This window comes from Engystomops pustulosus, chromosome 6 (genome assembly GCF_040894005.1).
Source record: "Engystomops pustulosus chromosome 6, aEngPut4.maternal, whole genome shotgun sequence".
Lineage (NCBI taxonomy): Eukaryota > Metazoa > Chordata > Amphibia > Anura > Leptodactylidae > Engystomops > Engystomops pustulosus.
In genome coordinates, this window is record NC_092416.1 from 133,085,992 (window position 1) to 133,113,790 (window position 27,799).

A 27,799-nucleotide genomic window follows, 5' to 3' on the forward strand; every position below is an offset into this window, starting at 1 on the left:
GAGAGGGCTCGGCCCGCGAGCCCTCTCCATAATTAATTATGTCAAAGGGAATCTACCATCACAATCAAGCATGATAAACCAGGGACATTTACTCATAGATCCAGGTACTGTGACAATCTATTATATCTGTTATCCATGGACGCCTTCCTTCTAAAATCAATCAGATTCGCAGGCTGTTACAGTGTGAAGGAGCACTTCCCCTCTCATTGCATGCTGATAACAGCCTGTAAATTTGCAGCACTGAAGTGCTCTGTGAACTTCCCACTAGCCTTTCAGGCTTATTAGCATAATTTTAAAAGTTAATTTTAGAAGGAAGGAGGCCATGGATTACAAACATAAGAATATTACCACATGCAAACTGTCTGGATCTCTGAGTAAGTGTCCTTAATTTATCCAAACTTGATTTTGATAGTAGAGTTCCATTAACTTAATGACCTCTTCATGAGAGGCAAAAAACCTACCCCCTCTTCTATTTCTGCTTATGAGATGATGTGACCTGTACATGGCATTTCATGGATTTCAATGTATTCATGCTTTCATGAAGGTGCATTTATGGATGAAATAAATGCTCGGAGACATCTCTGATACACATTGTTGGTCCCATTTCCCGAGGCAAAACCATCATTACAGTAAATCAGCCATAAATGCCCATTTTAGCCGAGGAAACCAGCCAGAAAATATGGATGCATCCATCAATGATATGACAGACCCTCATTTCACTGATGGAGTAAAGCCTGTTATATACTACCTTTACACAGCTTCTTATCAAACAAATAACTAGACATATGTTACTTTCACTGCAGATGTTTCCTGTGTTCACCTTTGTAAAACACCATCAACTGAATCTTTAACTTTTAATAAATTTCAATGTTTTTGATCTGCCACTTTTAGCTATAAAACACCATATGGGTGTCAAAACAAAGTAAAAATTTTCATCATTTAGTGGCACTTTCATTGATAACAATATATTAGGCTTTATTTACATTTGTGTTAAGGGTTCCATTATTAGACTCCATCATAGATTTTGGGTGGACTCACATTGGTTAAACAAATAGCAAAGTGATAAATTTTACGTGTGAGTAATAAAAGATGTGCCTCGACTTGACATATCAGTAAATGTACATCAATATTAGTAAATGTTCCCCATAGATTCAAGATTAGTTTTGTCTCCGTGTCTGCAAAAAAAACTGAAGGTTTAACATTGTTTTGAAAACATCACACCTTGTTTTTCAGCCTCATCAGGGAAAAAAATTACGGATGTTTCATCCGCTTTTTTTTGCCTCCTGTGATCTGCATCAGTGAAAAAAAATAGGACATGATTCGTAATTTTTTTCCACGGACAGCGGATCAGTGAAAATACAAGGCAATGTGAAAACCCCCATTTAAAACAACAACCCTAGGTTGTCTGATTGTCGCTCCTGATGACGTCAAAGGAGGACGACAATCTCAGCCAATATTGAAACTTTTAAAGAGGACCTGTCACTCTGGAAAACCCACCCACCAAATCTGTCCCCCATAACCCTTCCCCCAGCCCCTTTCCCCCTAGCCTTTTTTTTAAAAAATTTATGTCTAGTAAATTTATTTAAACCGATCCGACCTCTTACTAAATAAGAGGTCGGATCGAGTATCTGGTGTGCTGGCAGTCAGCATTATTCATAAGGGGGCGTGCCGACACACCCCCAGCACGCCCCCGCCAGCGGTCACATTGTAGGAGAAGCATCGCTGCCGGCTCTCCGCAATGCGGCTGCACCGCACTAACAGCGGCTGCGGCCGCAGCCTGGACTTACATTACCGGCCGAGAGCCGGCAGTGATGCGATCGATGCTGCCGGCTTTTCCTACAATGTGACCGCTGGCAGGGTAAAGAATACCGCCTACTGCCAGCACACCAGATACACGATCCGACCTCTTATTTAGGAAGAGGTCGGATCGGTTTAAATGAATTTACTGGACATAAATTTTTTTTTAAAATGGCTAGGGAGAAAGCGGCTGGGGGGAGGATTATTGGTGGGTGGGTTTTCCAGGGTTACAGGTCCTCTTTACTGGAGCTGACGGCTTCCCTGGGGGCAATCAAAGGGTTAATACCCACAATTGGTGCTGGCACCAATCACGGTTGTTACCGGTGGGCGTTTGCTGCAATATACCCCAAACACCCACCTTTTATGGAGAGCCCATGAGCCCTCTCCATACACCAACAGCCGTCGTTTGATGTACAGATACATCACTCGTCGGTAAGGGATTAAATACATTCTCCAAATTCTAATTTGGTAAAAATCTATTTTCAAGTTTCACCTTAGCAATGCTCTAACTGGGTGTTGATGAGAAGATACATATACAGCATGTATGTGTTTATACTGGCTAAATACGACTAACAGCTGCATGCAGGGTAGCCTTTTTTATTTGCCTCTGCTCTCGTTACCAAGTATACAACTTTAGTGATATTTAGTCCTATTCTAGCCTTTAATACATTCTCCCTGCCATAAGTAGACTTTTAAAAGCACAGTAAAATATCTTCCTTTTTACTACGGAAGCATGGTCTAATAGATGCCTTTCAGTAGCCAACAGTATAATGCACTGCAGTACATAAGTAAGATCATACAATCTCTTGTCAGTATCCACTTGTGGGACAAAATAATATAAAAAATTTAAAAAAATACTATTTTATGTGTAAAAAAGGTCATCAACACACAAAAATCGTTCATCCCTTTAAAAAAGAAATATCACACATATCTTGTACTTCCACTTCCCTTCCCACCCAGACTAGAAATGTATGATAGTACTATTTATCCTAGTACCCTAATACTAGACTTTAGATTGTCCATAAGAGAATTGTAATCGAATCGTAATCCCCTAGTGATGTTTACACATTTTAACTCATTTTAACTACCTTACTTTACAATCTAACTCAGTTTTATTGCTGTTTTAGCACCTATAACTCAGTGATGGTCAGTATAGGATTCCAGTGTTTGCGGGGACTCTCTATGATCAGACACCCTATGATCCCTCTAGGGCTGTAAGATGCTGTGTGCAGACAATATGCTTAGATTATTAGGATCCAGGGTTTATCTACACTTTTATTTAGCTTCTAAACATAGAAAAGAGAGATGAAACAGATGAGAGATGATGAGATTCATGAGATGCATATAGCACACAATGGCACACTTCAGCTCTTCTGTAGAGTAAACTCTGCATGCTGCTTGTCGGCAGTAAGCTGGTTTTGTAAGGTCGTGCCTGACCTTAGTCAGATGATTTACGGTAGGATCCTGGAGAAATGGAAACTGTGTACACCAGGACTGATTGGAATTATATCTGTGAAATGCTATCTAGCAGTGAATTAGAGAATGTGTTATTTTGTTATTCTGAGTATATTTAAGAATCTTGTCTTCGTGGGAATACTCTTTTAACCAAAAAATAAAAGAAAAAAACGATGCCCCAATTGACACTTTTTAATCATCTTCCACCCAAAAAATTGTATGGAACGCAATCAAACAGCTTTATACGTGAACAAATTAAAACTACAGGTTTTAACGTAACAAATAAGTCCTCACAGAGCTACATTGACAGAAATTTTTTATTAGCAAAACCATGTCTGATTTGCATTCTTTTCTAAGTATGCAGTATAGAAAGGGGTAATAAAATCAGTAGGACATATGAAACCCAAAATTGTTCTATTAAAAACTACATTTCTTACAGGGAAAACAAGAACCCATATAGCTATAAAAAGTAAGAGATTGTAGAAGGTATTGACGAAAAAACCTGAGAAATGGCCTGATCATGTGGAAGATGTGGAAAACATGTGCAGAGATAAGTGGCCAAGCTGTAGACAGGGAGAGCTTGGTAAAGACTAGGAGATTTCAGGGTAGAGAAATCGCAAACTATCAAATACAAGTCTGTATGAATTTAAAACAGGACAGCATTCCAAGATTCCAAAGTAAATATAAACATACTCGTTTATTCCAACATCAAGGTCATTGAGAAAGGCTCCAGATTTGTGGAGCCGAAACGTAGCTTATTTGACACACGTTGGAATAAACGAGTAGGTTTATATTCACATTGGAATCTTGGAGTGCTGCCGTTTTTTGCATTCATACACGAGAGACAGTACAGACCAAAAGTTTGGACACACCTTCTCATTCTGTTTTCTATATTTTCATGACTATAAAAATTGTAGATTCACACTGAAGGCATGAAAACTGTGAATTACCACAAGTGGAATTATATACTTAACAAAAAAGTGTGAAACAACTGAAAATATGTCTTACATTGTAAGTTCTTCAAAGTAGCCACCCTTTGATTACTGCTTTGCACACTCTTGGCATTCCCTAGATGAGCTTCAAGAGTTAGTCAACAGAAAAGGTTTTCACATCACAAGTGCCCTGTCAGGTTTAATAAGTGGAATTTCTTGCTTTATAAATTGGGTTGGGACCATCAGTAGTGCAGAAGTCAGGTGGATACACAGCTGATAGTCCTACTCAATAGATTGTTAGAATTTGTATTATGGCTAGAAAAAAAGCAGCTAAGTAAAGAAAAATTAGAGAAAAGGAAGACCAAGAGTCACCTCTGCTGCTCTGAGTCACCAGCATCAGAAATCGCAGGTTATCAGCAGCTGAGACTAGAGACCAGGTCAATGCCAGGCAAAGTTCTAGCAGCAGACACATCTCTACAACAACTGAGAGGAGACTGTGTGCAGCAGCCATCATGGTAAAATAGCTGCAAGGAAACCACTGCTAAGGACAGGCAACAAGCACAAGAGACTTGTCTGGTCTAAAGAACACAAGGAACGGGCATTAGACCAGTGTAAATCTGTGCTTTGGTCTGTTGAGTCCAAATTTGAGATCTTTTGTTCCAACTACCCTGTCTTTGTGTGACGCAGAAAAGGTGAATGAATAGACTCTACATGCCTGGTTCCCACCGTGAAGCATGGAAGCATCCATCCGGTTTTCATTTAGTTGGACCATCATTTATTACAGTACAATGACCCCAAACACACCTCCAGGCTGTGTAAGGGCTATTTGACCAAGAAGGAGAGTGATGAGATGCTATGCCAGATGACCTGGCCTCCCTAGTCACCAAAACTGAACCCAATCGAGATGGGTTTGTGTGAAGGCAAAAGGGCCAACAAGTGCTAAGCATCTCTGGGAACTCCTTCAAGACTGTTGGAAGACCATTTCAGGTGACTACCTCTTGAAGCAAGAGATTGCCAAGAGTTTGCAAAGCAGTAATCAAAGCAAAGGGTGGCTACTTTGAATAATTTAGAGTATGAGACATATTTTCAGTTGTTTTACACTTTTTTGTTAAGTATATAATTCCACATGTGTTAATTCATATTTTTTGCCCGATGGTGACTTCTGCAGCGGTGAATGGTCAAAAATGGACTAGTGTCCCATATATATATCTTCATATATCATGTGAAACCGCCAAGAGTATAGTTGGTATAAACATAAATCGTGCAAGAACGGAAGTGCCGATGTCATTTGTCACATGATCACACATAGACCCCCCTCATTTTGCCTACGCCTCCAGGGCCCTCTTTAGCTTGCATGGACTCTCTTTTGTTGGTTGTTGTACTATGTGGTCAACTTGACTATCAACTCACATCCTTTTGTATTTGAGGCAGTTTGAATTCGAAAGTTAAGGGCCTACTGTAACCCTTGGTAGCCATATACATCATTCCGGTGTATTTTTAAGTGTTAGATTGTCCCGTTCTTTTAGTTGAGTGCGATTTTTACTTTGTTGAATAAACTTTTGTGATATTTTCTGCTTATCCCATGTATGCATCCACCTGTTTCTTTGTCGTACAGTTGACATATACTCACTGTTACTTTCACATTAGAAAACTGGTGATAAAATAAGTAAACTCAGACCCCGCTTTTACCAAACAAACATGTGTTAATGTTGGGTGGATGGCAAAAAACTACATTTATGCAAAGTTTGCATTCAGACTGTTTATTCAATTTTGTATACATCATAGACAAAATAAAAATTAATACATTTTCCCCCACAAATTCTAAGTACAAATTTCTTCATGTATATCATATATCTGGAGCATCTATAACCACAGCGATCGTATCTTACCTCCTGTTTCAGTATTTCCTGACATTGTGTATAATCTCCTCTTTCTGCCCAGCTGCCATTGAGGTGACATTCTCTGTAGACATTACCTAAGCAGAAAACCAGAAAGCTTCTCATTAGCAAATGTATGATTAATAACCCACAGTGGCATTGCTTGGATTATTATACAATGGGATGCAGTGCAAAAGATTCTGTGGAAGGAAAATCCTCTTATAAAAATATTTAGAATAAGATATTAGCTTTCACAATTTAATATATAAAAGTGAAACATTAGAGAAGATACTACAATTAAATGATTGCTTTGGAATAAAAATAAGATGAGAAATCATTGGAGTTATACATTAGCTGTGTACACAGCGTAGGATATAAGCCATGGCAGATACATCCAAAATCCAGATGTATTTGGTGGTCGCTTGCTCTGGTGTACTATTGCACCACAACCAGTGACAGTTCAGGCTTTGAAGGTCCCAGGCTATAGCGAGTAGACAGGCAAGGGGAGGAACATCCCACACTGACTGCGCCCTCTTTATGCCCTCTAATTGGCATGAAGGTGGCATAAAGGGGTGAAAATTGCTTCTAAGCAAGAAAATCGGCATACAAGTCCAGATAATTCTCCCCCACTTTTCGTTTTCCTTGTTTGAAATGAAGCCAATTTGAGACAATGTAAGTAACATATACTGTGACATCACTGTGTGTATTAACCCCATACTGTGATATGACTGTGGCTATTATCCCAGAACTGTGCCATCATTGTGTGTATTATAGCTGTACTATAACAGCTCATGACATCTCTGGGGCACATTTACTAACAACAGTGCAAACGGCAGATTCAGGATTTCTGGTGCACATCTGCATGAATGAAGTGCACCACTTTTTTTTTTGGTACACCTTTAACATGGGCCGTGCTACACAATTCTGTAGGACTTTGCATGTTAAATCGGGTGCACAATCCGACTGAGCACCGGAACTCCCCCTAATTTTTGTTACATTATGCCTATTACAACCGCTCCACAAAAGGGTCACTTGCAACACAAAGGTGACACAGGCACTTCTTAAATCCCTGTGCAAGCAGTTTGCACTAAAAATAATGGGGCAGTTTTACTTACCCGGTCCATTTGCGATCCAGCGGCGGGTCCTCCAACGCTAATTCGTGTCTTCCGGCGATTCACTAAGGTAGTGCGTCCGAGGTCCACCAGGTGTCGCTGTTGCGCTGAAGTCTGCCGAGATCCGCCGGAGTTCACCAAGCTAGGTTGGGTGCAGGTAAGTGCATGTCAAGCGACACATTTTTAAAAAAAAATAAGTTGATTTTTCTGAATCCGTCGGATTTTCCGACGGCCACGCGTGCATGCCGTCGCTGATGCGCCACAATCCGATCGCGTGCGCCAAAAACCTGGGGCAATGCAGGGAAAAACGGTAATATTCGGGAAACACGTCACAAAAACACGATTCGGGCCCTTAGTAAATGACCCCCATTGCGCTAAGTCCGACAGAAAACTGATGCACGGCCCTTAATAACATTCCCCTATGTTTTCTGTTATCTGGTTCTGATTTTGGCTTGTTTTTTGCTTGCTTATCTATTTTTTGTAACAAATGTTTTTTCTACTGAACCTTACAGTGTTCAAAATTGTGTCAATCAAAACCTCAACCCTTCCCACAAAACATGACACCTTATACAGCTCAGTCTGCTAAAGTATAAACTTCTCTGGGTGTCAGAATATTGCAACACAAAGAAACTATTTAATTTTGTACTATAGTATTTAAAGGTTGGTTCACTTTCAGCAAATTATTTGTGTAATGAAAGGTAATGGTTTTCCAATATACTTTGTATATAAATTCCTCATGGTTTACTATTATTCTTTACCTGCTGAGGATAGAAATCTGTCCATGGTCATGTGATGTCAAACAGGTGCACTGCCCATTATAACACACAGCTCTGATTACTCTCTGTGATACTAATGAGTGTGTGTCATCACATCCTCTATCCATGGGAAGTAAATACTGAAAATTCCTAATGAATGACGGTGGGGCCAGCACTGGGCATACCAGGACAAGTGCCAGTGGCCCAGAGCTGCTGGGGCCCACAAAATCACTGTACATAAGGATTACATGGAGGTGGGGGGGGGGGGTGGAGGGGTTATATAAAATAACCATGAGGGGGCTGATTGGTATGATGAACTAGGGAATATTTTAGGGAACAGTTTTAGTTTCTGAATGTTTAATGCCGCCATGTGAGTTTACTGCAAAGGGGCCCACTGAGGCTTTGTTGCCCATGGGGCTACTGAAACCTGAAGCCGACCCTGAATGACAGCAAGCAGAGATTTAGAACATTGTACAGAAAATATAATGGAAAATTGGTAAGCTTTTCTTTAAATAAACAATATCAATTATTTGCTGAAAGTGGACAACCCCTTTAACACATTATAAAACTATATACATTTCTGTGATCATTCTGATCCAAAAATAAAGGGGATGTGTCAATTGACTGCACAGCGAAAGCTGTGAAAAGAAAACTGTGAAACTTGTTTTTTTATTAATTCTGCCACATTTGGATCTTTCCCCAGTTTCCCAGTTTACTGTACAAAATATTAAATGCCACCATTAGGAACTACAGTTTGTTCCTTTTATAGGTGTTTAAGTATTGCTTTACTATGAGTAAAATATTTGGGTGGAAACGAGTTGGCAGCTCTCTGTGGACTGTTTTAAGATGTGGAATCCAATAAAAGCTGACGATTTTATATGGACATCGGTGCTGCTGGATTTTCTTCTTTAGGAGTTGTGTGTTAGACTATTCCCCATGGCATCCAAGCTACAGAACAACTGTATTTGTCCTTGCATCAGATGTGACACAGACACAAAGATAACACCAAAAATTCTATATCCCTCAAGAGAAAAGAAAGAATTGCAGAAAAGAAGCTACACATCACAAGCAAAATTGTTTTGAAAGGGCCAATAACAACTTGAAGCTCGCTACAAAGGAAACCCGGAGCCAGTGCTGGGATGACAGAATATTTCTTTGAATGCATTGGCACAGTAGTGTCTGAAGTATAAAGGCAGACTGGGATTTGTACTGCTTATTAGGAAATCATTACATGTGGTTTATGAACCATACACGCTGATATCCCTCCACCGTCCATGAATCCATCACCCCCTATGAGTGAATGTGATTGCTCAGCAAACAATGAGATGCTAACGTTTCGAGACTTCAATCTGTAAATATTGAGTAACTGTTATTCTCCGATGGATGAGCTAAAAATAGAATACTGTAAAACTGGCTACAGGGTGTTTTTGTATATAGGCTATAGAGTGAGATATTAATAGCAACCCAGGGTGCTAGTCAATATATCATTTGCTTATTGGCTTCAGACAAAGAGTAAAGTGTGGCATCATTATAGTGGTGCCATAAACTGGTCTAGTCTGGAAAAGAATTAAATATACACTAAATGAACATTTGCATATATTAGTAATTGTGTAGCAGGGTGTTGCATAATAAAGAAAAAAAACACATTGCAGCTTATGGCACAGAGACCATACAGGGGGTACTGAAGTCAACTGCGAATCCTGGTCATATTTTACATATTTTAGTGGTAAATAGTTTAACCATGAACAAAAGCTTGATTTAAAGGAAATCTATCATTTGTTTTCATGAACTGTGAACCTAACATACCTTGAGAAAGCTGTAGTGAATGAGTACACTGATGCAGAAACATATCTTGTATAATCCCTGAATTTAGTGGTTTTGCTCAAAAAATAATTATATAATTATGATAATTAGGCTCTGGCGCTCCCGTGGCTGCCTCTGTGCTCTCCTCTTACCCTAATTATGCACTGCTTCAGGGAATGATGTAATCACTGTGTTGTCCCAGACAGGCAGGAGTAATCAATCACTGCACCATCCCCCAGTTGCTGTGTATGAGTCATCCAGCTCGGGTTGATTAGTCATGTCTGAACAGTACAGGCAGCTCCTATGTATGTGGAAGCAATGTGTTTATGTATGGTAGCCAGCCTACTATTCATTGGTCAACCAGAAGAATAAAGTGGAGATGTTGTAGTGGAGCTAAAGGGGTCAAAGTGACATGACCACTTCTATTTTGCTCTGGAAAAGGGGTTATCTGAGTTAATGAATCCTTCCAAAAAAGGAAAAATATATTTTACACCAATTAAAATATCCCCGTTGGTCGCACTAAAGCACAGCACACACAGCTCTGCATCATCCATACAGTTAAACACAGCTCTGCATCATCCATACAGTTAAACACAGAACTCTGCATCATACATACAGTTACACACACAGCTCTGCTTCATCCATACATTTACACACACAGCTCTGCATCATCCATACAGTTACACACACAGCTCTGCATCATCCATACTTTTACACTCACAGCTCTGCATTATTCATACAGATACACATATAGCTCAGCTATACACATGGAACCCACCCCCCACTTCCCCCTTCCCCTTCTTCTTACCCTGTCCCAGCACTGCATGTCCCCATTCTCAGCAGTATGTGGTGATGGAAGAAGCATGTGATCAGTCACATGATTCAGACATCACCACGGGTCCTGTAGGATACCCGGGAGAGGGAAGAGCAGTGTGGAGGCTCCTCTCTGGGAGATCAGGTGCAGCTGTATATCAGGGCATCACCCAATCTCCATTACAGCAGTCAGGAGGGTCTGGCAGTACTGGATCCTCCTGACTTTCTGTCTATAAGATGCAGGCACTTTTTAGGAAGATTTTTTCTTGCTAAAAAGTGTGTCTTATAGTCCAAAAAATATGGTAGTAAATACATTATTCATACCTTTGTGCTTATCTTTGGTTCAGTGTATCTCCTTCTGCCACGACACGCCCTCCTTTGGTATGGTATACAGAGGCTTAGACATGACGTTGTGTTGACAGCGCCCTGCCGAATTAGCTTCTGGGACCCGTATTAGACTATAGTGGGTGCACACCATCAACCTGATGGCATTGTTGAACCCTTTTAAACCAACACAGTCTGGTGGTGATGGGAGGCACTGTCCTGGACTGGAGGTAAGGGCTGAGGTAAGTATAAGTTCTTTATTGCTCCAACAAGTTCTTTATTACTCCAACAATTCTGTTGGAGGATTTTGTGGCATTTACCACTAATGGTTACACGTAGGTTTCTATCTTTAAAAAACAAACGTGGCTCTCTGCTTTCAATATGCGTCTCTGTATGAAATAGTGCAGTGGACTGCCTTATACAATATAGAAAAATGGGTAACCCTATATACTGTGTATCGCACAAAAGGACAATGTTTTGACCTCTATCAGGTATATAGAGGCCTATGAATATGCATTACACATGCAACCCGAGCATCCAGAAAATTAACACTGAAAAATGTGGCATGAAAGGCTCCTAACCAGGGTCACAATGGTCTGACCCTTATTGATCACAAAAATTGCTGGTGAAGCCAAGTCATATATCAAGTTCTTTATTACAAAAACTCCTTAGCATTGATCTGGTAATTATTATAGATTACTGATCCAGCTTCTCATTGCCATATTAGAGCCATGTTTTCCTTATATGATACTCTCTTTTTAAATAGGGACAAAAACAAAACCAATCTTATTACATAGATATAGAAGAGGAACCAGTCTTACTACATAGAAATGTTACCAGAACCAAGATAACTACATATAAACAATACTGGAATCATGGACACTATAAGGATACAAAACCAGCACCAGAATGACTAAGATTACCAAAATTACTACAGAACCAAAATTACTACACAGGTATGTCACCAGAAACCAGTTTACTACAAAGATACAGCACCAGAAGCAAGATTACTATGTAGCTTTGTTATAAGAACAAAGATTACTGAATAGATAAGTTCCCAGAACCAAGGTTACTACTACTGATAATCTTTATTTATCAAATGCCATTATATTCCCCAAAACTGTATAATTCTGTATGCACTGTATATATACAAATAAAACAAGACATTACAGAGCAATAACACAACGAGGCAACACAAATGGAATGAAGCCCCGATTGAAAGAGTTACATAATACATACATTACCAGAAGCAAGCGTACTACATAAAAAGGCACCAATACCAATTTTACTACATAGACAGAGAATCAGAAACAAGCAGAGGGAAACAGACAGACTTATTCTGCACCAGATTTTGACTGATAAGACTGTATCCATGTAGCCCCCCTCATAGGAAAAAAATAAGAAAGTTACAGAAGAGAGGAAATTCTGCAGAATTGTGTGGACATGTGTAATACCAGCATTTACAGCAAATCTGGTGACAGATGATGTCTTTAATTGGAGGACTTCTTCTTTTCTTTTTCTACTATTATTTTCTTATTCTACTATTTGTGTTTCTTCCAGCTACAATTCATCTTTGTAGATTTAGTAACAGTGCCACCACAGTAACCAATATAGTCACATTGCAACCCACAGTAGTCAATAGTGACAGTGCCTCAAAGTAGTCAAAAGTCAGTCTCCCTACAGTAACCAATAGTCACAGCTACCTCCCCCACAGTAGCCAAAAGTTACAGTGCCCTCCACAATAACCAATAGTCACAGTGCCCACACAGTAGCCAATAGTCACAGTGCCCCTTACAGTAGCCAAACCACAGTTGTCTCCACAGTAGCCAAGTCACAGCCCTTCCCCATAGTAGTCAAGTCTCCATGTCCGCACATAAGTCACAGGGCCCCCTCCCAGATTTAGCCAAGTCACTGTGTCCCCCTTGTTTACTGTAAACACTTCCTCTCTTAATAAAAGTAACCATGCCCAATACAATTCATTTTTTTTAAATGCTCAGCTTCGTCTTGCTCCGTTTCTGCTTGCCACTGTCTACCTCCAAAGCATCATGGGCTATAGTGCAGGAAATGAGTGATCAAGTGTCTGCCGGCACCAGGACTGCTCTAGGATGCTGCCTGTACCTCATCTCCTCCATCCTACAGGCTGCCAGTGTACAGCTTGTAAGATGGATGTAGATCTACAGAGCAGATAGCTGAAAAATCTCTTGCGCTCTGCTGATCCATCTGATCCAGGTCCTTTGTAGTGGAATCCTACCTCTGCAGATGCTGGGACTCCTGGGGGCCTTGGACTTCATTCCTGTGCAGGCCCCTGGCCCCTGGCTCATTGGCATAATTTTAAAAGTTGATTTTAGGAGGCCATGGATTAAAATATTAGAATATTACCACAGTCACAGTGCATAGATCTATAAGTAAGTGCCCCCTGTTTATCATGCTTGATTGGTAGTTTTATTTAAATAATCCACTCATTATTTCAAGAAAGAGCATGCCTTGGGATGCAGAACTATTAAAAATGGCAGTCTTGCTACATATTTATAGTTTCCAAAGTGGCATGTAGGATGCCATATTAGATATTAGCTCCTTATTCATCGTAGTTGTATTATTATTGTATTATTATTCCAGTTTACGGCTATGTACGTGATGATTACCGAGCTTGTAAATATCCTACATAATAGATTTCCCGGTAGCAAAATGATGGGGAAATAACAGGAAATAATATAATTGCAGATACAAAAACTGGGTTGGCCAAAAATGGAAGGGTTATTCAACACACAGATGATACATTTACAATGCAGTTGCAGATGAACAAAATACATGTTCATAATTATTGCATGACTTTCCTGCCCAGTCCTTTAACCGATGTTAGAGATCTTGAGAGGCATTTATTAATTTGGGTGCAGGATGGCGCTGGAAGTGTGCTATAATTTTAGTGGGATGCAAGTTAGTGGAGCAAGGGATTATTGATTTGGCACACGAACAATAAAGTTTACAACTGTCTCCCCATTCACAAAGGTGAAATAGAACTCTCTAGACCAGCTTGTAGCTGCTCTAATTGTGCGCCAAAAATTGTGCCACAAAACGGAAAAATAGAAGTGCCTAATCCACAAGCGGCGCCAAAAAAAGTTGTGAGTGTCAGAAAAGCACCAATATTGTGGCGCCACCACAAATAAGGTGCAAGACGTGCAGAAAGGGAAAATAAATTCCAACAGTATTCCGTTTGAAAGTCGCATTTACTAATTTTGGTGCAAGGTGACGCTGCTATATTTTTTAGTGGGATGTAAGTTTGTGGTGCAAGGGATTAATGCTTTGCCGCATGAACTTCCTGGCGCCACAAATTACACCAAAAAAAGTTGGAAATATAGACATGTCATAAAACTGGTTGATTCACAAGCAGCACCAACATTTTACGCCTAAAAATATAACAAGTCGAAAGTGTCTGAAAACACCAATATTGTTACATGGACACTTCATAAATTCAGATGCAAGAGGTGCAGAGAGGGAAAAAAAACACCAGTTTTCCATTTGAAAGGCCATAATAAAGGCTAGCTCTGCTAGCTGTTATCTCCTCTCTAATACAAATCTTTGGTCCCACTCCACCCAAAAACGACCCTCTTTCTACCCAATATAAGTCCCAAAACCACATCTACAGCAATGCAATTACCTACTTACCTAAACCCAGCGCAATAACTATTTTCAGCGCAATAAACTTCTAGTTCCCTTTTCATGGCAATGCATTTCATGGAGCCCCCTATACTTCATTGCACATCCTGGACATCAGCCTTGACCTCTGCAGCTTTGTACATGGTATGATATATGATGGAATTCAAGTGTAGAATGTTTCATATATTGCAACTTTGCAACAATGGAGGATATGACACAGCTGCTAAACAATGAAAGGTTTCACTAGACATTAATGTCTATCTGAAGAACATAAAAATAGTTGCTATGCGACTGATTCAAAAATAATATATTATCACGACTCCAAATCTATTATCTTTTAACAGCTTAAAAATACATATGTATGAGTCAATAGACATAGGTCCTCACATTATAGCCAAAGCAAGGACTCATTTTAATGTTGATTTCATGCTAAGATCCAGTTTGTTACAAAAACGAGAAGGAAGTAACATCCCAACTTCTCCCTTTTTATGATCCACACCTGATTGAAGCTTCAATAATTGCAGAACAACACATTAGTAGGGGGAAAACACTACAAGTAGTAGTATCTGCTTGTTAATAATGCAGTTCTTTGGTAGATAATAAACAAGTTAATTAGCACATTGATTTTTTTGGCCTCTAGTCCATCCAGTTTTTAAGCAAGGAGGGGGGTAATGGTGTCTATGACTAGTCATTTGCTCCTGGTATGTCCTTCAGCACTAAGACGCCAATTGGCCCTGAATCCCCAGTACTTGTGGAAAGCATACTGCTATTCTCTATGTCAATTCTGCATTACAGTCATTTTATTTTCATTCAGCTGAGATACATTCCAACAGTGTATATACTGGGCAATATCAGAATACAATTTCTGCATGAATGTGACCTCCTCCACCTGCCTTTCACAAATCCAATATTTTCTTTTCTGGATGAATCAATTCCATATGAAGCCTTTCTAGTTTTAAAGCTACACATGCAAGAAGTAGAGGATTATATATGTAGATAGGTGAATAGATGTTTGTGTGATAGAAAACAACGAGTATTTGTAAATGATATAAAGTAAAGATGGAATAAGGTCTGCAGTGGGGGTGCAAGTGTCAGAATTGGGGCCCAATCTTTTTATATTACCTTGTGGATGGAATAGAGAGTAAAGTATCATTCTTTGCAGGCAATACAAAACTTTTTTAGAATACTTAAAAATTATCTTTATTTTCCCTATGCCTTATTGAGAAGTCTGTTTACAAATGTATGTTTGGCGATAGCTTCAGTCGGTATGATTCTATTTAAATTGTGAAATGGAAAAAGAGTAAAAATGTACATAGCAGATGAAACGGAATATTGAGATATGTAAAGATGCATTTAAAGTAATAAACTTAGGCCACTGTAATTGTAACACTGAATATACATTATAAATCTGTCTAAAATAGAACACTTTAAAAACTCAATTGATTAAAAATATTAAAATAAAAAGGCCACTCTTCAGCCACTATATCACAATTTTATTCAGGCTTTCAGTATGTGTATGGGATAGTGAGATCAGGATACGGTTGTCTCCACGATCTCGCTCTCTCTTGTCACCTCATGCACAACTGAATTAAAGTGCTGCTATACAATGATAGCTACACTTTGCTCTTATCCTGTTGCGGATCATAGAACTCTGCCGAGTGGTGTTATTGAAGGCAGAGATCGCATTAACGCCTCACCAAGCGTCATAGATGCATGATGAGGCGCCATTACTCCCCAGAATAATTGCCAAGCGTCAAAGTACGCTTGGCAATTATCCCTGGCTGTAGTGTGTGAGCTGAGCGGTCCGGAGCGCACAGCATTGGTGTGCAGGACATTACACTGGCAGCGCGCGGGCCGGCACTGCTCAGCACACACTACAGCGCTGGTAGCCTCTAGAATGGAGCTGCTCCGGGTAGCCGTGATGTCACGGGAGGGGGCGGAGCCTCAGTGAAAGGGGCGTGGCTTTCCACGCAGTCTCCTCACAGGAAGTCGAGCTGTAATGGCTGCCTGCAAGTAGAATGTGTACAGGTACTGTGTGCATACATGTGTATGGAGGTGAGGGGGCCTGACAGGAGTGAATGTGATAAGGTCAGGGAAGGTGCTGAGTTGGCATGAGCGCATGAGGTGTATTTTACATAGGTCTGCATGTCTGGCGGGTGCTGAGGTGGCAGGTGTGTATTACGTAGGACTGCGTGTCTGGCGGGTGCTGAGGTGGCATGAGGTTTATGTTACGTAGGACTGCGTGTCTGGCGAGTGCTGATGTGGCATGAGGTTTATGTTACATAGGACTGCGTGTCTGGCGGGTGCTGAGGTGGCAGGTGTGTGTTACGTAGGACTGCGTGTCTGCCGGGTGCTGAGGTGGCAGGTGTGTGTTACGTGGGACTGCATGTTTGGTGCTGAGGTGGCATGAGGTATATGTTACATGGGACTGCGTGTCTGGCGGGTGCTGAGGTGGCAGGTGTATGTTACGTGGGACTGCATGTCTGGTGCTGAGGTGGCATTAGGTATATGTTACATGGGACTGCGTGTCTGGCGGGTGCTGAGGTGGCAGGTGTATGTTACATGGGACTGCATGTCTGGTGCTGAGGTGGCATTAGGTATATGTTTCGTGGGAGTGCGTGTCTGGCGGGTGCTGAGGTGGCAGGTGTGGGTTACGTGGGACTGCGTGTCTGCCGGGTGCTGAGGTGGCAGGTGTGTGTTACGTGGGACTGCATGTCTGGTGCTGAGGTGGCATGAGGTATATGTTACATGGGACTGCGTGTCTGGCGGGTGCTGAGGTGGCAGGTGTATGTTACGTGGGACTGCATGTCTGGTGCTGAGGTGGCATTAGGTATATGTTACGTGGGACTGGGTGTCTGGCGGGTGCTGAGGTGGCAGGTGTGTGTTACGTGGGACTGCGTGTCTGGCGGGTGCTGAGGTGGCATGAGTTGTATGTGAAACAGAACTGCATAAACAGTAAAAACACGTAAAAAAATGACAAAGACACAAATTCAATTAATAAAAAACCTAAAAAAAACGCCTCCCCCCAACACAGACACCAAAAAAAATAAACCAAAATTTCTTTTTAAAAAAAACATTTTACAAAGCAACTATCATGGATTTGCAGTGTCAGCTGCAGTCTGGCCACTGGGGGTCGGCAGCGGCTGCCACAGTCTGGTCACATGGGGAGGGGGATACATTGTGCGTTAGCCGCAGTCTGTACGTTTGGTGTCAGCGGTGTTAGCCACAGTGTGGTGGTGAGAGGTCTTGGCGGGCCACAGTGTGGTGGTGGGAGGTTTCGGAGGGCCACAGTGTGGTGGTGGGAGGTTTCGGAGGGCCACAGTGTGGTGGTGGGAGGTTTCGGAGGGCCACAGTGTGGTGGTGGGAGGTTTCGGCGGCCGCAGTCTGGTGGTGGGAGTTTTCGGCGGGCCGCAGTCTGGTGGTGGGAGGTTTCGGCGGGTCGCAGTGTGGTGGTGGGAGGTTTCGGTGGGAGGCAGTCTGGTGGTGGGAGGTTTCGGCGGGCCGCAGTGTGGTGGTGGGAGGCTTCGGCGGGCCACAGTCGGGTGGTGGGAGGTTTTCGGCGACTTTGGTTGGGGGGTTGGTGGCGTTGGCTCCAGTCTGGGCAATGCATGATGTAACATCACTATAACTGCCTCAATTTGCTATTTAAACACAGAAGATACTGACACATGATTTTCTTATATATTTAGCGTCTATCAACATTATATACAGCTATGAGTTATATACTTGTATTACTGAAAATTTCATACTCCTTCCCGGCTAAAAATACTCCTCAAAAATAGTAAGAGGAGTATTATTACCCTTCTAGAAATATGTTAGTGCGACCTCTGATTGAAGGGGATACTTATCCAAATATGCCTATGTACCCCACGCCTGACACGTTTATACAGCCCCACTACATGGGCACTGTGTCATCAGAGGCATATGGATATACAGAGGTGTACATAGTATCGCGGCTGCACATCACACACATTTCTTTCGTGCAGCCGCCAGCACTAGTGAATGCACACGCTGTCTATAAAGAGAACGCCCCCCCTCCAGAGTCGGGGTGGTCCCATTCAGCCACCAATCACCGCCCCTCAGCAGTCTACCAATGGGAGGACAGTGGGCGTCTCCCCAGAAGAGGGCTTGTGCCTGGGCAACCAATCAAGCTGTCCCAGGCTGTATTCTCGATAAGGTAAGGTGAACACTGACAAGGATAGGAATCCGCAGTCAAAATAGGAAGGGTAGGTTGTAAAAATCAAAAAATATATACCCATAGATCAGAGATTACATATACAGAGGATCGGATCACCACATTCGGGGCAAAAAACGGGGGCACACAGTTGAATTATCTGTTTTATTAAAATTCTGTTTGCATTAAAGGAATGCTTGGGCTTTACTCTTTACACTATATTAGAGTGGTTGTCCGAGCCAGTGCAGCACCCACCTTGCCGATGGGTGGCCGCACCTATTTTAGATTAAGATCTCTCTTGTCAGAAGGGTGATCCTGGGTTGGAGTAGACTACATCTCTCCAACCATCTGAGAATCTAGATCTGATAGTGGAATGATGGTGTCTAGAGAGAAAACAAAAACTACCCCAGTGTGAAGTGAAGGTGTTGAAAGCACACCTAAAAACAACTAGCTATTTCATTGTTATGTTGGCTTATAAAATGCAATATCTAATAATATTAAAACAATATGCAATTGTATTTGCAGTCCCCATAGATGATCATTACTGCAGCAGATTCTGGGATAACCAGCTTATGTAGTGTTGCTGTTCTCTACTAACATTTCTAGGACAATGTTACGGTAGAGAACTAGCAACTGCTAGATCATAATACCACAGAGTGACTCTGCTTTCTATGCAGAGCCTGCTCTTCCCTGGAGTTAGCTGTCACCCTTGCTGTTGTCACCTTTCACAGCCAAGGACCTGCAGGTTCATGTAGAAGGGAGAAGATTGATGTGGTGACATTCCCACGGCCCACGCTGGCTCCGGCAGTTTGCAGGCTGCATGAGCAAAAAGCTCAGGGGGTGGGGAGAGAAGGGCTATTTGTAACTACAGGTTTGATGACTCTTGCCAAAGATGACCCCCCCCCCCAATTCTTCACAATGTCCTTGTAATGACAACATAATCAATTCTCTCCCTATGAGAGTCTATGTCTCGGTATTCATGGCTGAAGCATCGGCATATCACGGAGCTGATTTGTATTTTGCTGGCGTGGTTATCTCTATTATAAGCAGAAAACTTTTTCAGTATGGCACACAAGAGGAGATATATTTAATACACTGCAGTGGTGTATATATAAGCATATAATTGGTTTTCAGCCTGTCTTGGTTTCTCATTACTTGCAGACAAATGCATTTTGCTTGTGGTTTAGAGATTGGTTTGTGGAATGAGGAGCATGTTGTGTCTCATTTTCTTAGGGTCAAGGGTTCTTTCAAACATAAAGAATCACATTCAGAAACAATCATACATTTGCATAACTAGGAAAGCAATATCTTGTTAAAACAAAGGGACTTAAAGGGGATCTTTGGTTTAGATTTCTATACTATTAGAACATTTTTAGCCTTCATCCATTACCAGTAAGCAGTAGAGAGATTGCCACAATCTCTCTGGACAGTAATGCTTTCTACCCCCTTGTGGTAGTACTGGAATTGGAATTGAACACTTGCTGCCTGGTCCATCACAGTTTACAGCAGATGTGCACCAGAAATCCTGAATCTGGCGCTCTCTGCACTATACACAGGCAAACTGTATACAGTCTTAATAAATGTGCACCAATGTGTGAATGCCTGACTGAGCATATAAATCTTAGGCCTGAGAATGAAATGCACTTTGGCCATGTGGCAAATCAATCATTGACCTCGGAATAGGAGGTAGTGTTTAATGAAAAGAATTGAATTCTTAAAGCAGCCAATCATCTGAACTGTTGGACCTCACAGATTTAAAATTTATCACCTACTTAAAGGATAGGTCAAGACATTTCAAAACCCAGTGCACCCCTTAAAAAAAATAAATGTGTTCAAATACATGATGATGGCCTGGATTTGTCAAATCATCAATGTTATCACCATGAGTAGAAGGTCAATATTAGATTATATTAATAGGTCATGACAATTATTATGTCACATGAGTAACATTGGTATCCTCTTATTTGGAGCACTTTATACCCTTCAAGCAGAGGATCTAGGTATGACATTTACTTCTGCACCCCGTCTGATGTTAAAAACCCACCACCCTACTCTTAGGTTTGTGTAGTATATGAATCAAATTGCAGTAAGTCTGTACTAATTTTAGAAAATTATGTTGATGTAAATATGACACTAAAATAACACCAAAAATTCGCGCCCAAAAATAGAAAAGTTGAGAGTGCAGGAAAACACCAATATTTTGGTGCTGACATTTCATAAATTCAGGTGCAAGAGGCGCAGAGAGAAAATTAAAAGAAGACGTCAGTTTTCCTTTTGAAAGCCCATAATAAATGCCACCCATTCTAGTTCTGAAGTCCACCTCATTTTAAGTTGTAAACGTGTTTACACATTGAAGGCAAATTTTACGAGTATTGCTGAATGAGCATCTCAGGACTCAGCTGGCCCATGACCTATTTTTCCATATCCTGGAGCTAATGTCTATCTGTGATGTTGTGTATAAAAACTACTTTGTAATGCATTCAAATGTATTTCATTTTGTGTCCTTTGGACGTTCTACCACAGCTGTCACACAGTAAAATCATTTATTTCTATCAGAAGAGTTAGTTGGTTCGAAAGGGAAAATGATATGGCTGTTGGATTCTCTGTTTAGACATTTTGTTCATTAATGTAATTGTGCATGGTTCTTCTTAGTGTTATTCTAGCTATAGATTTAGGTGTGAACAAAATCACCGACGTGGCTTGGCTAAAATTTCTTTCAATCTTTATTTTCTTCCAATATTAAAATTTGGAACATGACAACCCAATGGCAACACCAGTTGTTACATATTGCGGCATGATTAAGGGTGTGTGTAGCACCTGAAACGCATAGGCCTAATCCCGCAATATGTAACAACTGGTGTTGCCATTGGGTTGTCATGTTCCACATTTTAATATTGGAAGAAAATAAAGATTGAAAGAAATTTTAGCCAAGTCACGTTGGTGCCGAAGTGATTTTGTTCACATTTTGCAATACAAAGTCGAGGTCCAGACGTACTCCACGAGCACGAATTCAGGCAAAGGTGAGCCGCTATTTAACCTACTTTTTTCCTATAGATTTAGGTAACAGTATGGTATGCTACTTGGGCAGCGAGGTATCTGACGCATGTACAGTAGATGATACTCCTAGCACAAGCGCTATTTATCTCTGAGGCATTCCACTAGTTACACTACTTACATCTGAAAGTTTTTTTTTTCCAGAAATCACCATAAAAACAAAACAAGAATAACTTTTTTAAATTCATACACACTACCACCTTCATGCAACTTTGCAGCAAACAGCAATAAAATACAAAAATTGCATGAAAATTTAGAATTTCCTCTAAAAATATGAACAAATCCAGAATACTTATAAGAAGAAAATATACTTTCCTAAAACAGCAAGATGTAAGGAGATCATACATAGCCCACATGTGTATATTCATCAAAATATATATGATTTTTATATATAAAAATCGCACCTGAAATTCTCACTTTAAACATGAACATCTCCACTTCCTTGACACCTAGAAACACAATTTTAGATTCATTTGAAAGACCTGGGCAAATGCCCACTTTTCCTACCCATAAAGCCGGCCTGACCAGTGACACCAATGACCATACCGAAGATGGTATGCTTCACCAACATGCCTTCCCCTGGCTGCCTTTACCATTAAGACACCCTCGAGGCTGGAGACTTCCAAACTTCAGCCTGTTCCCCACTATGAGGCTTTAGATCCTCTATAAGTTAAAGGAAACCTACCACCACAAATCTACCTATAAAGGTAGATTGGGTGGAAGGTGGATCAATGGGACGTGAGGATAGTCCTTTTAAGGGCTAATCCTCACGTCCCCACACTTTTTTGATAACTTTTATTACACATATATTCAAATTTACTTATGCGGCTACTGGGGCGTGGAGTAGCCACATCTGAGGTTACACGAGGCGGCTACTCCACGCCCTGGTAGCCACTTTACCCCTCCTACTCACCCATCTTCGGCGCGCAGCTCCGCGCTCCCTCGTCCGGCGATCCTGCCGTCTGCGCATGCGCAGAAGAGCAGGCCCGCGCCTGTTCCGGAGCAGTGGCCGCGCAGGCGCGGGCCTGCTCTTCTGCGCTTGCGCAGACGGCAGAATCGCCGGACGAGGGAGCGCAGCTACGCGGAGCTGCGCGCCGAAGATGGGTGAGTAGGAGGGGTAAAGTGGCTACCGGGGCGTGGAGTAGCCGCCTCGTGTAACCTCAGAGGCGGCTACTCCACGCCCCAGTAGCTGCATAAGTAAATTTGAATATACGTGTAATAAAAGTTATCAAAAAAGTGTGGGGACGTGAGGATTAGCCCTTAAAAGGGCTATCCTCACGTCCCATTGATCCACCTACCACCCAATCTACCTTTATAGGTAGATTTGTGGTGGTAGGTGCCCTTTAAAGGGGTTGTCCACTTTCAGCAAATAATTGATATTGTTTGTGTAATGAAAAGTTATACATTTTTTCAATTTACTTTCTGTATCAATTCCTCACAGTTGTCTAGATCTCTGCTTGCTGTCCTGCTATAGAAAGCTTCTGTGTTTACTTCCAGGGGATACAAATATGTCCATGTTCATGTGATGTTCATGCAGGTGCAGGAGCAGTTATTATGGCACAACTCAGATTACTCTCTGTGATAATAACGAATTGTGCAGCTACCTGTCCATGACAAGACCATGGACCGATTTCTATCCACTGGAAGTAAACATAGAAGTTTTCTATAGCAGAACAGCAAGCAGAGATCTAGAAAACTAAAGACATTGATACAGAATCTTTTCATTACACAACCAATATCAATTATTTGCTGAAAGTGGACAACGCCTTTAAATTAGTCCACCAATTACTTACCTGCACCTTCCACCTGGATCCTCCATTGCAAAGTAAAAGCTGCGACAGATAACAAAAATGCTATACTTTAATACCTCAAATTAACTACCATTCTTTTTCTTCATATTTTTATTTCGTCTATGTTTTATAAATGTATATTTTCTATTAATTTTTTTTGTTATACATTTATTTAAAGCCTACAGCGCTCCATAAAGTTCAGTGCTGGACTACATACACCTAAAATATGGCATTACAACTTTATGCACCATTACAACTTTAACAACTTGGTCAATCCATGGAATCTGGCCAATTCCATTGTATAGAGCTAGATCCTTTCAGGTAAAGTCCCTTGTATATTTGTCACCATCTATTATCAATACCTGATAAAGCAGCTATATGTTATCTGCCTGGAAAGAATAGGGTTTAGTTGTTAAACAATGATAAGTTGTGTTCCATTAATGTCAATCCTGTTCTGCCCGAGGTTCCGTAATGGTGAATGCTTGAAAACTGAGTGGAGTTAACTTATACTTCCTCTAGCTGGCAGTTCTTGAGCATTGAGGAACAGCACACATCACTCCACACGGACTGCAGATAGTAGCCTGCTGCTTTCTCCTACCCCAGGACAATCTTCCTCCATCAGGTCTGTTGCAGCTCTGCCCCTAATCAGAGCTTTCTCCAATTGCTGTTAAAGCAGTTTTTACTTTTTTCAGCCCCAAGCTCATTAATCTGGGCTGTGAGTATCCTTTTCCAGACTGAATTCAACCAGCTAAGTTGGACATTGGCAGATAGGACAATTACACCGGTCTGTTTCCATTGCCATTTTAATCCCTGGCTGCTGCTAACATCACAGGCCTCCACTCTACCATCTACCTGTGGATCTGTACATCACGGAGTACACTTGGGGAAATCTCCATCATGCTGTGGCTTTTCCCTCTTGCATCTCCTAACTTGACCGGCCCAGCGTGGACAAGGCCTGTTCCACCTGGAGCAATCCACTCAGATACTGGGGAATCCAGCTGTCCCCAAGACATTTCCAGTGGCATCACAAACAGTATATTTACGATTGTGCCTTATACTTGCATTACTGAACTATGTTTTATTGAACTGCCTAACCCTACTGCAAATCGGGATAAGGTCTCTGCTGTGATTGAACTGTGTTAGTGAATTGTGTTACTCTGTAAAGACTGTGGTACTCAGCAAAATATTCCTACCCGACAAAGTTTACTGGCGGAAACACATTCTGCACTCTGAGATCCGCGTGAGAGGGATGCGAATCCTGCACCAGAAATGGAAAATTCCAGAAAAAACTATTTTTTTTTTCATTTTAACTTATTTTCTGATGCTTTTAGAAACATTTTATCCACCGGATTTACTTTCATTTTTAAGGTTTTTTTATGTTATGTATCAGATTTTTATTGGATTTAAAGTTGTGAAGAACAATACTTCAGTTTGTATATTGTTTATAAAATGTATTTGATAAACATTAATAAAAAGGAATAACCACATAATTCTGGCACATACTATTTACAAAGAGGATTCTGCTTGTAAGAACATGACTGTATATGTCTTCATATACAATAAACAATACAATACAATATACAATAAACTGAGAAAGGAGACGACTTCTGAATATGCACTGTATACAATGTGGCACCAATAAAATAAAAGTAGAATCTTATAGTAATAGTAATCCTATGGAGGCAGCATTACCTTAAAGCAAACAAACCATCCTTATTACCCTATTGGGAATATGAGTACTCTCAAGAGATGCTAACATCAAGGTACATTCCATTCTGCAGCTGTCCCAACACTTCAACAACAACAACCTGATCAGACATATCGTGTATAAGTCGAGTTTTTCAGCACAAAAATGTGCTGAATCGGAAGCCGCCAGGAACCACGACGAACATCAGGGACAACGGAGGGTGAGTATTAAGTTTATTTTTTTATCTGTATGCTACACAGGCTGTATACTGATGGGCGCAGGCTGTATACTGCAAGGGGGCAGGCTGTATACTGCAAGGGGGCAGGCTGTATACTACTGGGGGCAGCCTGGGGGCAGGCTGTATACTACTGGGGGCAGGCTGTATACTAAATGGGGGCAAGCTGTATACTACATGGGGGCAGGCTGTATACTACATGGGGGCAGGCTGTATGCTACATGGGGGCAGGCTGTATACTACATGGGGGCAGGCTGTATACTACATGGAGGCAGGCTGTATGCTACATGGGGGCAGGCTGTATGCTACATGGGGGCAGGCTGCATACTACATGGGGGCAGGCTGTATACTACATGGGGGCAGGCTGCATACTACATGGGGGCTGCTGTATGCTAAGTGGGGCTGGCTGTATACTACATGGGGGCTGGCTGTATACTTCACCCTCGACTTATACTCGAGTCAATATGTTTTCCCAGTTTTCTGTGGTAAAATTAGGGGTCTCTGCTTATACTCGGGTCAGCTTATACTTGAGTATTCACTTTTCTCAAGGAATTAAATAAAACTGGAGATGTCATTTTCAATTGCTGACAAAAGAACATTTTAACCTAAGCCATATAGTGTAGATCAGGGGCCTAACAGCAGGGGTATAGCAGCCATTGCAGCTTATATGGGGCCCATTGCGTCAGGGGGCCCATCCACTTGACCTGCCACACTAAAGGATCGAGGATGTACATCATTATATACATATTATGCTACATTGTACAGCATAATATAGTGTGTTAATACTGTATACAATGTATATATGGTGTGTATATACTGGATGTATAATATGATGTATATATATATATATATATATATATATGTGTTTATAAGATGTGTTTATGCTGTGCAGAAATGTGTATGTATGAGTGTATAATTTTGTGTATGTGTGTAAGAGTTTATAATGTTTATAGAACTGTATTATTAACTGTGCATTAAGTCACACTTATTAAGGTGTTTGCACCAGTTTACTGTCTGACTTTGCACTGAAAAGAATGTGCAAACTGCTTGCATGTGTATTTATAAAGTGTCTGTGGCATTTTTGTGTTGCCGCTGCATGCCATAAAGGGGCGTGTTAGTGCTTAGTCGGAGTTTGCACCACAATTATTACTGATGTGCACCACAATTATGTAGCATGAACAAAGTGCACACTTCCAGAGCAATGCCGGAGGCGCCAGATAAATAAAAACCGTGCAGCAGTTTTCATGAATCTGGCGTACTCCACAGGCAAACTACACCTAGTATAGACTGCACTTGTGGGCCTATGTGTGTATATAAGTACATAAATATGTGTATGAGTGTGTAACGGTGTGTATTTGAGTGAGTATACAAATATATATATTTTTAAGGGGCCCCACTCCGAAGTCTGCTATGGGCCCAAGCTCTCCAAGTTACACCCCTAGTACTGGAGTGTCTTCTGCACGCAGGGCCGCCGATAGGGCAGTACAACTGGTACTGCCCTATGGGGCCCGGACTCTAAGACACTAGGGGGGCCCGGACTCTAAGACACCCTCCTCTAACACCCGCGATCGGAGACTTCTCCGATCGCGGGTGTTAACCCCTAACACGCCGCGGTCGCGCTGACCGCGGCGTGCTAGGGGCATTTAACAGGATTCGGACCCCCCCGCGGCGCTTACCGGGGGGGTCCCGCTGCTCTGATCGCAGCCCCGGGACTGCCGGTGCCCGGGGCTGCGCGATCTTCTTCCGGGTGCCGGGTCCGTGCCTCCTGGCAGGACCCGGCTGTGACACACTGAGCATGCGCAGCATGCTCAGTGTTTCACATAATACAGTGTAATACATCTGTATTACACTGTATTAGGTGAAGAATAGCTTGAACAAGTGATCAGTGGATCACTTGTTCAAGCTAACCTGTAAAAGTAAAGAAAAAAAAGTTAAAAACACTGAATAAACACAATTTTTAATAAAAATAATTAATTAAATAGAGTTAAAGTCCCCTAAACACAAACATTCCCTATACACATCTAATAAAGTAAAAATACCTGAAAATCACCAAAACCCCCCACATATTTGGTATCACCGCGTCCGTAACAATCTGTACAATAAGTCAGAAACATTATTGGACCCGTACGGTGAACGCCGTAAAAACAAAACCCGAAAAACTCGCCAAAAATATAAATTTTCATAAAATCCCTTTACAAAAATGTTCTAAAAAGTGATCAAAAAAAGTTATGTGCCCCAAAATGGTACCAATTGAAAGAACAACTCAACACGTAAAAAATAAGCCCTAAACTAGCTCTGTCAACCAAAAAATATTAAGGTTAAGTTCCCGAAAAGATG

At 41.3% G+C, this 27,799-nt stretch overlaps 1 protein-coding gene across 2 annotated transcripts in view; it reads right to left on the reverse strand.

Moving 5' to 3' along the window:
• Positions 1 to 27,799, reverse strand: part of LOC140064333 (corticotropin-releasing factor receptor 1) — a 125,063-nt gene that overhangs the window by 19,991 nt on the left and 77,273 nt on the right. For both annotated transcript variants that reach the window (XM_072111110.1, XM_072111111.1), the window contains one exon: positions 6,074 to 6,159. In XM_072111110.1, the coding sequence (XP_071967211.1) occupies positions 6,074 to 6,159 (86 nt within the window). The remainder of the gene's footprint in view (positions 1 to 6,073; positions 6,160 to 27,799) is intronic.